Here is a 17603-nt window from a genome sequence, read left to right as displayed (position 1 = left end):
TGTTCATCCAGCTCTACACCTTGTTAACTGCCAACAGCTGACATTTCCAAAGTTGCACAATTCATACATTCTAACATGAACCCAAATGAAGATAAACAAACAAGCCTCAATTTATAGCCATATCCACTTCTGTCTCTGTGGACATGCTAGCATAATGGCAAAAGAAAAATGAAAAACGAACACTGCAGTAAGTGGATAGACAAGACACATACTAACTAAAATTTTAGCATTATCAATTGGTATCTTTTTAATATATTTGCCATATCCCATTATTTATTACTTATGTAACACAGATAAGTCATTAGTTTTCAATCGGTTCTTAACATTCCCTTTAATTCTGGATTTTCCTCATGAGTTGGTCTCAACAGCCACAAGAGACAATGTTCAATTTGGAATTGCTGTGCATTCAGATACAAATTGATCATCTCCCTAGATGGGGCAAGTCACTTGCACATTATACATTGTTCGTGGAGTCTTTGCTTCTCAAAGTATACTTAGCTTTGATAATTCACTGAGCATCTTGGATTGGTTCTTCCCAATTTGTCAATTTTCCTTCTAAAGTTCTTCCATCAGTCTCGGCAGCCTAACCTTGCTCCCACTAAGCCCTCTCTATCCACACACCCATAGCCCAACGGAAAATGTAACATTCATGGTACAGAAAGCCATTTGCATTACCCAAATGTCTGCCATTTCCAATAAGAGAATTTAACCATCTTCACTCAGCAGTCAGTCAAATCATATTACCATAGTTGTATCCCACAATAAGCATCCTGGGGGCTTGCCATTGACAAGAAAAACTGAATTGAACTACATATAAATACCAAGGCTACAAGAGCTCAGAGGCTTGGAATTTTGCAATGAGTTACTCACCTCCTGATTCCCCATTGTCTGTCCATCATTTACAAGCCACAAGTCAGAAAAGAGATGGAATAATCTCCACTTGCCTGGACAAGTGCAGCTCCAACAACACTGAAGAAGCTGGACTCCATCCAGAACAAAGCAGTCTCCTTAACTGACACACCGTCTATCACCTCCAACATTCTCTCTCCCTGTCAATGATGCACAGTTACCAAGCATGCCATTGACAAGATGCATTGCAACAATCACCAAGGCTCCTTCAACAGCACCTTCCAAACTCAAGGCCTCTATCACCTAGACAAGCATGGACAGCCGATGCATCAGAATTCTAGCACCTGCAAATTATCCTCCAAACCACACACAATCTTGAGTTCGAACTATACCATAATTTATTCATTGTTGCTACATCAATATCTTGGAACTTGCTCCCTAACAATATTTTGGTGTGTCTACCCCATATGGCCTTCAATAGTTCAAGAAGGTAGCTCACCACTTTTTGAAAAATTATTATGATGAGCTATAAATGCTGGATTAGCCAATACCCACATCGCACAAAATAAATAAATAAAGTAATTAATACCTAATTATTTCCTCAAATTCTTCAAAAAGAGGGCATGTAACAATCCAATGCAAAGTTCAACTAAATTAGCATTTCTTTGGCTATTCCAAGAGTTAATATGGGCACTGCAATAGTATCAGGGTTCAGGTCTTCCCAATTCTTTCTTCAGAGTTTCTCCAACTCTGTGGTTTCACTGGCCAAACGAGTTTTTACAGGCTGATGACTTTTCACTTGCTTTAGGAAATCATTAAAAAAAATCCCTGCCAATAGAGGTTTGTACTGAATTATTTAACCGTATTCTAAATTATACTACTCATGGCCAAGTGATCAATCAGAAATATCAAAGAACAAACAGCATAGGTGCTCCATATCTTCCAGCAAAGTTCTGACATTTCTTCCTAGAATTTGCAGTTAGTTTTACTTAAAGCTGCAAGCTGGAAAGAGTTACAGTATAAATAATTTAGACATAGCAAGTTTGTGCTCCTAAGGAAAGGAATTTGGCAAACAAGAGAGAATGTAAATATTTAATTCATAAAATATAACGAATAAGTATGAGATAATACATTTTGAAAAGAGATTGAAGATCTGAACTAGGCAACCAATGCAAAAAAGGACATGGAAGAGAAAATGACGTTTAAGCCCTCCAAATACAACTACCCTGAAAGAACCAGAAAATCTAGGAAAAAGCTCAATAATTTGAGTTTGATAGGTAGGAGTATACCAAATAGGAGAAAAATATTAATTACACAAAATGTACAAATTATACCCGGAATTATGAGAGTTTGAACATCCATTGAAAAATGGGTCATAGAACAATTACTCATCTGGAAGTTTTCTATTTGTGCAAGAGGAGTTGCAATATTTCTACTGGAAAGATCACACTAACAGGAGATTAAATTAGAGATAGTTAAATTTATGTGTTTTTATTATGGGAGTGACCAACTAAAGAACAGTTCCTTCCACTTGTGGGAACAGGTGATCAATTTCTGATAGTTACTAAAAGAACCAAACAAAATAAGGAAGACATTTTCTCCATGGAAAGAGTTAGACAAATGAATTCCATTGCGAGAGAAAGTGTTTAAGTAGAGACAACTTGAGAAATATTTAAAGCAGGGAAAGATGCAAGTCTATGGAAAAGGGATCAGTTTAGTTTTGGGTTGCTTCAGCAAAGATTCAACATTGACAATTGAAGGCAAATGGCTTCCTAGAGTGTTCGAAATATTGACACAGTTCATAGCCAGAAAATAGTTGATATAATGCAATCAGCAGCCAAAAATAATTATATCTAAATTGTTTTACTGTAGTAAAGAATCTTTAAAAAGTATTTAATAAGTACTCACAAGGGCATCACAAATACAGGAGATTTCAAACACTTGAATAAAAAGGAAAGATTTAAGTAGATAGGTTAAGCATTTTTTCCCCTCAAATAATTTATGATATAATGTGCTTTTAAATAGAAAAAAAAATGTTTTAGTCAAGAGGCAAAATAATATTTATTCTGAATATACAAGTTAAAGCTATAAGCACATATAAAAACCAAATGATCAAAGCTATTTCACAAAATAGATGAAGTTTATAACAGCAAGGAAATTACAGTTACAATTAATGCTCTCTTTTTGCTCCAAATTACCCATATTTATAGAATAAAAATCACCAACTGTTTTGTAGTACACAGGTTTGCCATTTCGCTCTCTAAAACTACCCACACCACTGAGAAAGCCATGAAATATTTCCTATGATGTTATATAATACTTTCCCAATATCAACACTTCAATCTTATGTTTCATAAAACACAAAATTGTTCAATACATTAAAAAAGCTCTTCATTGCAGTCAAAATCATATTGAACTGCTATATGCAACAATGTTGTTGCTTCCCAGGGATTTTGCTCATTTGGCTAATGGGGAGATTGAGAGATTTAACGTGACAGTGTAGCAAGTTGTGTATTCTGCCTGATGCTGTCTGACAAGTTGTTATTTTGGCAATCGCTGGCCAAAATCTTACAGCCAATTACCATATAGAAAGCTCGTCGGAAAGATTGATTGAAGAAAGCATATAACAAAGGATTGAGAGTTGAATTAACATAACCCAACCATAAAAAAACTTCAAGAAGAATATGGTGTGCTGGGTATCCAAGCAAAGGGTTAACTATATTTGTAGTAAAGAATGGCAACCAGCAGATGAGGAAACATCCCATGATGATGCCAAGAGTTTTAGCTGCTTTCCTTTCTTTCTTCATGGAAGAATTTTGGCACCTTGTCAAAGTGTTTCTTCCCTCTAACCCGTTTTCAATGGTATATACCTGTCTGGCTTGGATCCTTGCTACTAGGAATATTTTTCCATATGCCACTAGCATCACCAACATGGGAAAGTAGAAGGCGATTACTGAAGCAGAAACAGCATAAGGAATATTGACCATAAACACACAACTGTGTGGATCAAAGGGTAGTAGAATGGCTTCCAATCCCCTCAAATGGACATCTAACAACAAGGGCACAAACGACATCAAAGCAGGCACAAACCAACAAATCAGGAGGAGGACGGTCACTCTCTTCTGAGACATCCTGAATCGATATTTCAAAGGGTAACACACAGCATAGAACCGATCGAAGGCAATGCAACTGAGGTTCATGATGGAGGAGGTGCACAGCATCACATCCATGATCGTGTGGATTTTGCAAAACGCCTTCCCAAAGTACCATCCAAAGACTAGCTTGGCCATGCTGAAAGGCATTACAATAATGCCAACGAGGAAATCTGCGACAGCCAGGGAGACTATAAAAGCGTTAGTTGGAGTCCGCAGTTTGGTAAAGTAAGCGATTGAAGCAATTACTAAGAGATTTCCGAAGATAGTCCCAGCTATAATCACGGTGAGAACACTGAAGACAACAACCTGGTCTATGACTTGCCATGTTGCAGATGATGCTTTTCCTGACGAGTTAGAGTGTGTGGTCCAGTTATTGAACGGTGTAGTGTTCATCTCCTGTGACGACGTGCTAATAATAATCGCCGAGAACATAATACACTCACCAAGACAAGCTCGTATTGCGATGATGATTTATTCCACACATATCACCAACACGACCTCCTCCCCAGCTACACTTCTTCTGACTACTTCCAGTCATAAATTCTTGCTAAAGTTCTAGAGTCTTACGATCTCCTTTCTTATAGATACTGAACACGGGATTCAGGCACATACCAAACAAGTAAACTAATGCACACTTTCCCCCCCGCCCAAAGTCGGCTGATGTGTTTGGTTCTCATCCACCCGCTAGTTGATAAGCTCAGTTGTAAATCATTAACCTTTGTGGCAATTATTTATCTCTCAGTTTGCATCTTGTACAACTTTGTATTGCAGATACTAAAGGGTCGTTCAATATTATCCTTGCTAAGTAAATGGGATATATTGAGAATTAGCAATGACCACCAAACAACAAGTGCTCTCCAAGTCAGCTGCACAATTCGTATAGAACCGAATGTAAATCAACGAGAATGCGAAAACACTTCAATACAAATTGGAGTTGGTAGCCGGTTGAATTCAGTCGGAAAACCAAAGTCAAAATTTGTAAAGTTTTAAACTCAGCGGCGTTTATTAAGATGCGTGCTAACAATCACGCACAATTAAAGATAGCCCATAATGCATTTAATTAAGTCAGACATGGAAAAAAGAGTATTCAATCACTTAAGAACATTTGGGTTTGGCAGCGGTAGTTTATCACTTTAAGTAATCAATTTAATAGCAATGATAGTCTCATCGTCAAAAAAAAAACAGGCTTCCCGCCCATTTGAAGGGTCTGTAGAATATCATACTACCTAGTGGATGTCTTGTTGTTACTCTCCACTTTATACGTTCAGGATGTAGGAAAAATTCGCAGATCAATCCACGTCAATAGAGCTTTATTGAGTTGGAGTTGAGTAAGTTTCAAGGATATTCTGAATTGTATTTAAGGGTCATTTTAAAGATTGGGTTCTAGTTCAGATTATAAAGCGTCATTCTACGGAGAATAATACACAAGAAGAATATCAAACGTGTAGAAACAAAGGTAGACTTGAAGGTAAATAAGACTTGATTGTTGTGGAAGTCGATGTGAAGGGAAATGATGGTAGGGAGCCTTATGGTAATACTTCTCAGGCCAAGCAGTGTCTGTGGAGTGAAACCGGTTGGATCTTTTGTCGGGCGAGACAGCCTTTTCCTCGGAATTCAGAATATTGTATGGTTTTTCTTCATTCCTGTAGGAAAAGCAACAGGATAATTGTGGGTGGAGGTGATTATTGGGAATCAGTCAATGCTGTAGGTATTTAATAAATGTCGTGCTTTTTATAGGGGAAAGTCAAAATGAACCTGGATGAATACCTGGGGGGGGGAAAAATCACGATCTATTTTTAGAAAAGTTAAAAGAGAAATTAGGATCAACTGCTGCATTCTAGAGTATGAAACTGGAGAAGAAGTGATTGGAACATGAACCACAATTGAAAAACGTTTTTGAAAAGAGTATTTATGGTGCTGCAGGATACTGAACAGTCCATAACAAAAGAATGCTGTGAGCCAGCTAGGCCTGCCTGGGAGTAAAGTGGATTAAGGCTTTTCCTCAAAGTTTAATCCAAAGTACAAGTAGGCTTGTTAGGTAACTATTAAGTATTGAGCCAGTTTTCTCTACAAGACAAAGAGAGAGAGAGATCAAGTATCTCCAAAGTGGATGCCAGAAGAATTGGCTGTTGTGTTTTGAGCAGGAGAGATGGTCAGGTGTCCCCAGTAAGTGAGTCAAAAATGCAGAGAGCAGAAGAGTTAGTAGCTTGAGGAGGATGTGACCCCTTGAGGGAGTATGATGCATGCAAACTGAGAAGTGTAGACCAGGAGCCTGGATGAGAGCTGTATACAAGAGGAAAGCTAGTGAGTGCTCACTGTAAGTGTGAGATACCAAAGAAGAAATAGTGGGACCTAACCTTGCACAGCATAGTAGATCATTCACCTTCTTTCTGCACAGTTGAGCACTTCATTTAATTGTGGCAGAACAGTTACCTGTGCTGTTTTATTTTTAACCTGGGCTGGTTAATTGGAGAAATGGACTGTCCTTCTCTCCATTAGGCCTTCCACCAGCACCTCCAGATCTGTCCATGAAGCGGTGAATGAGCTTTTTTTATCTTCTTTTGTTTGAGAAATTCAGATTCATCACTCCTATGTGAAGAGGTCCTTGTTGGTGCCATCAGAGGTGATGTGCAGCTGGGCTTTAAATACAGTAATAGAGGTGTGGACCCCAGAAGGTCTTGCCAGTGGTAAGTCCATCTGCCTTGCTGCCTGTGAGATTCTGAGAAACATGTCTAATAACTCAGTTACATAACTTATAAGGTGAAGGGCTGAAATTTGCACTAGAAAAATCACCCTGACCATGGGAGATTGGATGCCATGAACCACACTTGCCAAAACACTTGAATGGCAAATGGGAGTGTTTAGCCCTAGGAGAACTGCAACCATTGTTAAGCGTATAAATAGTGTAATGGAGGCTTCATTTTGAATAATTTAATCCTTTGAGTTCAGAGAATTCTCCCAGTGTCTCTCTTTCCATTTCCTATATTCCAATGATGCCACTTTCTGTTGAGCTGCCTCCAACACAATCTTGTTTTCCTTCAGCTGTGGAATTCCACAACCCTCCCTATCCCCACCATGATTGACAAGGCAGACAACTTCTGCTCTGACCCCTGTCCCTTCCTCCCAGAATGATAGTGTTTCCCTTGTCCTTACTTTCAACCCCATAGGTTTCTGAAATCAGAGGATAATTCTTTAATTCCCACCATCTCCAGCAGGATATTTCCACCAAATGTATTTTCCTTCCCCTCCACTGCCAGCATTTCTCAGGGGCCATTCCCTTCATGACATAGTCAACTTCTTCATCAAACTTAATTCTTCCTCATTTTCCATGCAATCAAGTAATGTGTAACACTGCTAATTCACTTCTCCTCTTGTCCAAGACTTGAAGTACACCTTCCAGGTGAAGCTGTGTATTACTTCTTTCAATCTGGTCTATTGCATTCCCTGCTTACAATTTAGTCTCCTGTACATTGGTGAGATCAAATGCAGACTGCTGACAGTTTTGTGGAACACCACTGCTGTGTTTTTACACGTGACACTGATCTTGTCATTGCTTGCCATTTCAATAAACCATCTTGCAAACATTTCTGACCTAGGCCTGCTATAGTTTTCCAGGGATGCACAATACAAGTTGGAAGAACAGCACTTTATATTCAGTTTGGGCACTTTACAGCCTATCAATATTGAATTCCACAACAGTAGTGCATGACCTCTGTGCTCTTGATTTTTCATACATCATTCACACACACAGCTGTATCTTGTTGACTTTGTTCTCAGCAGAGATGACTCATTTTCTCCTTTTCAAGCCTTCATTTACACCCTTTGTACATTTCTGAATCTTCTTCACCATGATTAGCAACCCATTCTGCTCTGGGCACCTCACAATCTGTTCCACCTGCTCCTCCTCCCACTCTGTCCACAGCACGCAAAAACATTTTCCAGTGTTTTTCAGAACTAAAAAAGGAGTCATCAAACTTGAAGTGTTAACTCTTTCCCTCTGTGCACAGATGCTGCCAGACTTGCTGAGTTGCTCCAAAACTTTGTTTTTATTTTAGACTTCCAGCATTTGTAGTATTTTGCTTGTCCATGAAGGATGTTTACCTGATGATGAAGGAGCAGAGCCATGTAAGGACAAACTAGGGCCAGTGTCAGAACAATACTGTGAGTGAAGCAACCAGTAAGCATCGTGCAGGGAATTGTCAACCTTTTGGGGGGAGAAATGAGGATGATCCCGAATGTGTGGCTGCTGTGATATGGAGCTATGTGGGCAACAAAACCTTCCTGCTGATCATCACATACCATCCTCCCTAAGCTGTGTATAGGATGGGCCAAAGGACTTAAAGTTAATGATGATATTTGACAGCTGCATGAGAAAATTGATTGTATAGGATGGGAAAATAGGCTGGGAAAGTTTAGGATGATACCTGACAAGCTGCATGACCTTGAATGAGTCCTGTGAACACTTCTTTTCCCGCCAAAGATGGCACCTGCAGCATGTTTTGTCTGTAGCTGGGTTTTCTGTACCAACCAGCAGGTTTGTCTATTGTATCTGCTTTCCTTGTGCTAGCTGCTTTGTTACAGTGTATAAGAGACAGTTTCGTTCCAAGTCGCTAGACTTCATCTCGGCTTGGAATCTTGAACGGTGCTGGGAATTAACCTAAGCCTCCAGACCAGCCATTGATCAATGGGTCCCTGAATGGTAAAAGGGCGTGAGACTTGTTGCTTTTTCTATTTTCTTTTCTGTTTATTACTACAATTATCATTTATTATCACTTAATTAACATTCATATTTAAGCAAGTTGGTGTTGTCAAGTCGTCTTAATTTATATTTAACCAAATCCAAAAGCACTGCTTGGATATATGCTGTGATCCAAGACAGGCTGATGAATTGGTATTCCCCCATGTTGAACAACACTTAGAGGAAGCACTGAGGATGGCAAGGGTACAAAATTGACTCTGGGTTGGAGATTTCAGTGTCCACCACCAAGTGGTTTGGCAGTAGTTCTACTGATTAAGCTAAAGGACATAACTGCTGGACCAGATCTGCAGCAGGTGGTGAGGAATCCAACTAGAGGATTAAACATGCTTGACCTCTTCCTTACCAACTGGTCGGTTGCAGATGCATCTGTCCAGGACCATATCGGTAAGAGACCATTGCACAGTCCTTGTGGAGATGAAGACCCGCCTTCATATTGAGAATAACCTCCATTGTGTTGTGTGGCACTATCACCATGCTAAATGGGACAGACTTTGAAGATATCTAACCACTTGACTGGACATCCCTGAGGTGCTTTGGGCAATCAACAGCAGTGAAATTGTACTCCAGCACCGTCTGTAACCTGGGAGCAATTTACTGCAGAAGCTGAAATCTGAACTGAAAACAAAATATGCTGGAGATTGGGTTGGGGGGGTGGGGGTGGTGGTCAGGCAACATCTATGGAGAGAAAGCAAGCTAACCTTTCAAGTCTAAATGATTCTTCATCAGAGCTGAAATGAAGTGTGGAGGGGACAGCATTTATGTAATGGTGTGGAGAGTGGGTTTGGAGTGCTGGGGGAGAAAGGATTTTGTTGATAGATCAGATTAAGTGATCAGAGTGTGAGAATGGCAGAACAATGGTGTCTCTAATTACCAGACTGGAAAGAACAGTCACACTGGGGTGGGGGGAGGGATGAGATGGTGACAGAGAATATAACAAGCAAAGCTAAAAGGGGAAGGAATAGGTTCACAATTTGAAGGTGTTGAACTCCATATTGAGCCCAGAAGGTTATAAACTGCATAGTTTGAAGATGAGATGTTGCTCCTCCCGTTTGCACTGTAATTTGCTGGCGCATTGCAGCATGGTAAGGACAGACAAGTGGGAATGCGGGCAAGATGCTGTGTTAAAATGCTATGGAAGATCAGGGTCATGCTTGTGCATGGACCAGAAGTGTTCTTCATAGCAGTCACCCAGTCTGCATTTGGTTTCTCCAATGTAATGTAGACCACATTGGATGCAGCGAATACAATATACAAGATTGGATGAGGTACAGATGAAATGCTGCTTCACCTGGAAAGACTGTTTAGGCCCTTGATTGGTGAGCAGGGAGGTGGTGAAGAGATGGGTGTTGCACCTACTGCAATGGGAAGGTGTCATGGAAAGTGGGGGTGGTGTTGGTAGTTGAGGATGGGCTAAGTTGTCCCAGAGGGAACTATTCCTGTGAAATGCAGATAGGGGAGTGAGAGGAGGATGTCTTTGGTGGTGGCATTCTGCTGGAGTTGTCTGAAATGGTGGAGAATAATCCTTTGAATGCGGAGGCTGGTGGGGGTGGGGGGGGGGGGAAGTAAAATGAGAACAAGGGAGACCCGATCATGCTGTTGTGAGTGATGGGAAGGGACAAGGGCGGAAGCATGGGTGATTGGTTGGATGAGGTTGAGAGCCCTGTCAACCGCAGTAGGCAGGAAACCATGTTAGCACTCGACCATTACTATCAAGTATGAACTCTGATTCAATGGAGAGTGCAGGATGGCATGCCAGGAATACCTGAAAATGAGGTACCAACCTAGTGAAGCCACCAAATAGGACCACTTGCATGACAAAAAGTGAAAGCAGCAAATGATAGATCAAGCTATGCAATTCCCACAATCAACCAAACAGATCTCAGCTCTGCAGTGCTGCTACATCCAGTCATAAATGGTGTTGGACAATTAAACAGCTCACTGGAGGAGCAGGCTCCACAAATAATCCGTCCTAATGATGGAAGAGCCAAGCACATCAGCGCAAAAGATACGGCTGAAGCAATATTCAACCAGAAGTGCCAAGCGGATGATCCATGTCGGCTGCCTCCTGAATTAGTTATCAATCTTCAGACAAATCAATTCACTCCACGTGATATCAAGAAACAGTTGGAGACACTGAATACTGCAAGGACTACGGGGCCCTGAGAACACTGGCAATAGTACTGAAGGTGTGTGCTCCAGAACTTGCCACTCCCCTAGCCAAGCTGTTCCAGTATAGTTACAACATTGGCATCTACCTAACAATTGGAAAATTGCCTAGGTATGTTCCGTACATAAAAAGCAGGACAAATCAAACCAGCCAATTATCACCCCATTGTCTACTCTATCATTAGTAAAGTGATGGAAAATGTCATCAACAGTGCTATCAAGCAGCGCCTGCTCTCTGACACCCAGTGTGCGTTCCGCCAGAACCACTCAGCTCCTGACCTCATTACAGCCTTGATTCAAATATGGACAAGAGTTGAATTTTAGAGGTGAGGTGAGAGTGTCAGCCTTTGACATCAAGGTGCCTTAGCAAAACTGGAATCAATGCGTAACAGGGTGCAAACTCTCTGGTGCTTGGAGTCATGCCAGGCACATAGGAAATTGGCATCTCAGCTCCAGGATGTCTTGCTGGAGTTCCTCAGGGTAGTGTCCTAGGCCCAGCTGCTTCATCTGTGCCCTTCCTTCCATCATAAGGTCAGAAGTGGTAATGTTTGCTGATGACTGCACAATATTCAGCACCATTTCTGACTCCTTAGATACTGAAGCAGTCCATGTACAAATGCAACATGATCTGGACAATATCCAGTCTTGGGCTGACAAGTGTCAAGTAATGTTCATGCCACACAAACCATCAGTAAGAGACAATCTAACTATCACCCCTTGATACTCAATGGTGTTACCATCGCTGAATCCCCCACAACAACATCCTGGGAGTTATCATTGACCATAAACTCAACTGGACTAGTGGCTGCAAGAGCAGATTAGAGACAAGGAATACTACAGCAACTAACTCATCTCCTAACTCCCTAAATCCTGTCCTCCATCTAAAAGGCACAAGTCATGAGTGTGATGGAATACTCCCCACTTCCATGGATGATTACAGCTCCTAAAATACTCAAGAAGATTGATACCATCCAGAACGAAGAAGCCTGCTTGATTTGCACTACATCTACTCTTTCCAGCACCGATGCTTAGTACACACTGCTGCTACCGTCTACAAGGTGCACTGCAGAAATTCACCAAAGATCCTCAAACTACACCTTCCAAACCCATGACCATTTCCACCTTGAAGAATAAAGGCAGTGGGTACTTGGGAATACTATAACCTTCAAGTTGCCCTCCAAGCCACTCATCATCTTGACTTAGAACTATTTCACCATTACTTCACTGTCACTGGGTCAAGTTTATGGAATTCCCTCCTTTAATGGCATTGTGGATCAACCCACCGCAGGTGGATTGTAGTGGTTCACGAGGTAGCTCATTACCACCTTCTCAAGGGCAACTAGGGATGGGCAATAAATGCTGGCCAGCCAGTGATGCCCACATCCCACAAATGAATAAAAATAACTCCAATATTACATGAAGACCATCTTCCACAGACTCTGTGTGTCAAACCAAAGGTCAGCCAAGGATAACTGCCCGGCCATGTTCCCGAGCCAGAAGGAGGAGATCAGGGAGGTCGCAGCTTCAGCAACAGCAACAGTGACTGCATCATGGCTGAATGCGGTGGTGGGGGGGGGTTGAAGCAAGTGGGTGGGAGGGAGGTCCTCTGGTATCTGCAGCAGCAGCTTTGAGAACAGGCAGCTGAGGTGGCGCGGTGACTCAGTGGTTAGCACTGCTGCCTCACAGCACCAGGGACCTGGGTTCGATTCCACCCTTGGGTGACTGTCTGTGTGGAGTTTGCACATTCTCCCCATGTCTGTGTGGGTTTCCTCCAAGTGCTCCGGTTCCTCCCACAATCCAAAGATATGCAGGTTAGGTGGATTGGCTGTGCTAAATTGCTCGTAGTGTTCGGGGATGTGTAGATTAGGTGGGATATAGGGGAATGGGTCTGGGTGGGATGCTCTGAGGGTCTGTTTCCACCCTATAGGGATTCTGAGGTATTCTGGAGAGTGAGTTAAATAGAGGACTCATTAAAGATTGTTGAACTTTAAAGTTTATTCCCTTTATTTTTCTAGTTTATATTAAGAAGGACTTTAATGTTAACTATTATTTTATTTCTTTATTTTTCGACTCATTCTATGAAGGTAATGCTTACATTTTTAAACTTGTTTCGTTTTTACTAAAGTTTCTTTTGGTTCCTAGTTACTTTTGTACCTAAGCGCAATTTGTGGTGACATTATACACTTTTCACTGTACTTCTGTACTTGAGTACATGTGACAACAAGATGTAAATCTAAAATCTACATCTAGTTAATTAGTGCACACAGAGATTTACTAGTAATCAGGTGAATGACTATATAGTGGGTGTTTCACCTGTGTGTCCAGTAAGGTGAGCAGCTTCATGCCATATACAGATGAGAAAAAGAAGACTGTCCTGATCAGTTTGTCATCCTGTATTTTTTGAAGGACTGCTGCTGAGATGGGTCTATGTTGGATTGTTGCTTTTCAATAACTAATAACTTTGACTTGTTTTAACACATGAGGAATTAACTAAACTCTGTTTAATTGAAGTCAATACAGGACATTAACATCACATGACTGACTCAGCTTGTTACCTAACCTTACGTGAAATGAGGGGTCCCTGCTCCACTTATTTTAATATCATGTAATGTAAACTTGTAGCCTTTCGAGGTTGAATGAGCAACCTTATACCTTTTCACATACCTGGCATTGCCATTACCAGATGAAATCCGAAAAGGCTTATTGTGTGAAAGAGGAAAGAAAACGGCTGTGTTCTACTTTGAGCTAGTTTTAATTTGTAGTGCTCTCAAGAGAGAGAGACAATCCATTTTGCTCAATATATTCTTTCAATTAGAATTAAGTTCTATAACAGTGTGAATAGTTTTGTGACTATGTAATTTTTTTCACTTTTATTAGACAATATCAAAAATATATCAACTGAATACACATGCCACTTAGTGTTATGCACAGAATGTTTTCTGAAATATTTTGTGCACACTCTATGGTTTGTTTTTTACTTCATTAACTTTTGAATTAGTTTTAAGTTTTCATAACCTTAAAATGATAAGGTAGATCATTTGTTTAAAAAGTAACTCATCCAAATGCCAATAGCCAGTAGTTTAAAAAAAAAAGTACACTTGCTAGCAGAGGGCTTCTAAAACCAAGTAGTCACTGATAAGATGTTTGATTTAATCAGGAACTCTCACAGATTAAGTAAATCGGAGACAATGAACTCAGTATCCTTCATGGGAACGTGACAACATACATCCTACTATTCTGAAATAGTGACTAAAGAATATATTGTGAAATGTGAGAAAACAATATAAATAACGAAAGTAAGCCATGATGAAGAGGACTATGGACTAAAAGGATAAGAGGACAAAGTTCAGGACGATGTGCTAAGGGATGCACTAACATTTGGGGCAGCTATCGCCAAGATGCAGTGGGAAAAGACTGCCATCTAGGGTTTGTATTTGCCAAAGTATAACAAAGGGCTGTTCAGCTGTCAGACTCTCTCGGAATATAAGTAGTTTCCTGCATTGTAGAAAATGCCTTTTTTTTTTGCAACTGTAGTGTAGCTCAAATGTCAAAATGCTAATGTTTGGTTTGCTTTTTTAATCCTGCAAAGACTGTACAAAACAGATTTAGAATATCTGTATGCAGTTATTGATGATTTTTACGAATAAAGTATATTTTTGAAATGAAACTAATCTTATAACCTTGTTGAAATAGGAGTAATAAATTGGTGAAACTTACGAAAACATTCATGCACCTGGAACAGTTCTTGTGATTTATCAGAACCAGTAAACCTGGCTGTTTCAACTCCATCTATGATTGAAGTTGATTTGAATCTCACAATTAAGAGTCAATTCCAAAATCTTACACCCAGAGAACTGTGTGCCTTCAACACCTTCAGAATAGCCAAGGATCAGGATACAGGGGACCCGTCTAAAGTAGTCTTGGACAATAAACAAGGAGGAATCAGGAAATTAGGGACCTATTCTGTTAAAATCTTCAATAATGCCATTGCCACTGAGCTCATCAGTTTCTAGTATTTACATTCCAATTTTTGCAGCAATCATCAATATGCATTTCCATTTGATCTCAAGAGGTACCATGGCCAGCAGCGACTCCTTCATTGCTGCTGACTCACTTCTGATGTTCTTCTGTGGACCCTACTCCCATGGCAACAATAATTTTTCAGGTATCCCATCCCCTCCCCACCCCCACTTTTCCATGAGCTCTGTGACAGTAGACACTGGTTTCACTAACTCCTCCCCAGAAAAGCTACTAGTCTTTGGTTCCTTGAATTTGTCCCTTGCTTTCTAATTGGAATTATTTTGTCCCTTTTTTTTGGAGGTGCTTTATGGCTTGGCATCCTGCAGTTCAACACTATCTCTTAGTACCCATTGGGTTTTGGGATTAACTCCCTCCTATTTCCAGGTGGCTATACCATCTTCCTTTCTGCTTGTCTCAAATTCATCACTTTCTGCTTTACTGGATCTGGGATGCTTTGTTTGAAGTGTCATTCTTTCCATTTCATTGTTCCTGAAATTACGGTCCTCCATCATGTGGATCTCACTTCCCATTTTGACTGATTTCAACCCAATGCTCCCACAGTTCTGAGGTGCAACTGAAGTAAAATGTTCCAGTAACACCTTTTTGAAGGGTGAATTTTATCAGGAGACATACTCAGCCTTCTGCCCTCCCTTCCACCTCACCCTTATTAACAAAGGCTGACAGCGGTAATATGCTGGGGGTGGCCTTAAAGAGATATATGTGAACTTCTGCTGTTTAGCCACAGGAAGTTCTACCATCAAGAGGAACTGGGCAATCCATTGTCTGCCAACTGTGTTGTCCTAGCAATGCCAGAAGCATGTAATGGCTACTGCTGGGGCTATGAATGGTGCCTCAAAATTAAGTTTGGGAATTTTGTTCAAAAAGGAATCAGAGACCCCAGTAATATGGTGGTGAAGTGTTTGTTTGAGAGGTTTTGAGAAGGAGGCATAAAGTCGAAGGGAGGGCAATTTCTTGGTGGGGAAAGTTAGGAGAAAATGTTGTCTCTGATGGACCATGACCCCATAAAGAGGGTCACTGTTTCCTTTCCTCCTGGCTGAGCTGTGAAAGTTGCAGGCTGACTGCTGTTTCCTCACCTTCCCCAGTAGCACCTATTAATGAAGCAGGGCACAATGAGGTTATTTAGTGGTCATTAATCAGCCACTGAAGGCCCTCAATGGACCCAAGGGTGTGCAAGTTGCTTGTTCCTCTCATGCCCACTATCGCATGCAATGAGGTTTTCAAACTATCCCAAAAAATCCAAATCAGTGCAAGATATTCATCCCTATTTCTTCATGATTGCATTGACTGGCTTGCAGTCCATAGCTAACCTCTCAGACCCCTGACCACACAGGATTCCTTTCAGTAATTATCCACATAATAAATGTTGTAGCAAAAGCCAGTGTAAAATTATTCAGCCATGTGAGGCTTTACACTCAAGATTACTCTAGCACTTCAAAACAAGGCAGAAGCTTTTGGCTGTACACAAAACTAGTTGCAGTAACACCTGGTGATTAAATGGTGAAGTTACCTGTAAATGTTTGAGTTCCTTATTTCCACCAACATATTGATATCAGCTTATTTAGTTCTCAAGTAGCTCTTATTATCATTCCCTTCTCCAACTGCTTGCTCAAACTGAATATTTATGCCATTTAACCTGAGGTGGGATTCTGATCCTCTAATTTATCCATTACCTGTATTTTCATTTCCACAGCATTGTCTCCCTTTGTCCTTATACCACAACTGCTGAAGCCTTCAGTGAAATCATTTTCACCTCCAAATGAACCTTTAGGTGGCCCACTCTGGTTTGTATTTCATTCAGATATTCTACAATACATCCAAAACTCTGTTGTTTTCATTCTGCAATGCATTTGTTCCAATTCAATTCAAGCCAAACTCTATTAATTCCCTGACCCCAGTACAATTCATTCAGAATTGTTATCCTCACTTACAAATCCCTCTCAGGGCTGACTCATCCATTTCTGCAATTTTGCAAGCACTCTGCTCTTTAGATTCTGGCTTATTTAGAACTTTATGTTCCTCCTCATCACCTACTATCAATGACAGAGCTCTCAATTATCTTGGCCCGTGTAATGTTTATAAACCCTTTGCCTTTCTCTTTGTCCCTTCTCCTTCAAAATCTTTTCTCTTCCACCATGCCTTTAATCAGTCTCCCCAACTTGTCTGCCACACTGTTTTTCACCTCTGTAAAGTGCATTGCAATATCTTCTCACATAGGAGTGTTGTTGTTGAATGCCCCTTGTTTCAAACAAGTCTATTTAAAGGATAGCTGTATGAAGGATCCTACAGTTCAAGTTACTCATAGAATTGCATTTGCTGCCATTGGAAGAAGAAAATCTAGAGGGAATATTTTAAAGGTAGTTACAACTCTGAAAGCTTCTTATAAGGTTGGTGAAGGTTCATGGCTTAATGGTAAGACTGTTGCTAAGATTTTACAAAAGGAGAAGGGAAGTAGGTGCAGTAAAATGCTGGGGAGCTGCAAAGAGAATGCTCCCTGCCTTTGCTGGACCATTTTAACAGCAGGAGGAACAGCCTTGACTTGGTCACCCACTGAACACAGACCAGGAAGCCTTATAACGAACCATTTTTGGGATTTTTAACCAGGCCATGAGCAAATCACAAATGGCTACATGACC

General features: G+C 40.7%; 1 protein-coding gene across 1 annotated transcript; it reads right to left on the bottom strand.

The window, feature by feature from the left end:
• Window positions 1-2885: 2885 nt before the first annotated feature.
• On the bottom strand, window positions 2886-5012 carry LOC109915544 (5-hydroxytryptamine receptor 4-like). Its single transcript, XM_020515194.2, has one exon. The coding sequence runs from the start codon at window positions 4434-4436 to the stop codon at window positions 3336-3338; it is 1101 nt and encodes a 366-aa protein (XP_020370783.1). The 5' UTR covers window positions 4437-5012; the 3' UTR covers window positions 2886-3335.
• Window positions 5013-17603: the final 12591 nt, after the last annotated feature.

Source organism: Rhincodon typus, chromosome 12 (assembly GCF_021869965.1).
Source record: "Rhincodon typus isolate 14 chromosome 12, sRhiTyp1.1, whole genome shotgun sequence".
NCBI classification, from domain to species: domain Eukaryota; kingdom Metazoa; phylum Chordata; class Chondrichthyes; order Orectolobiformes; family Rhincodontidae; genus Rhincodon; species Rhincodon typus.
Note: the sequence above shows the minus strand (reverse complement) of the source record. Positions and strands in the feature narration are given on the sequence as shown.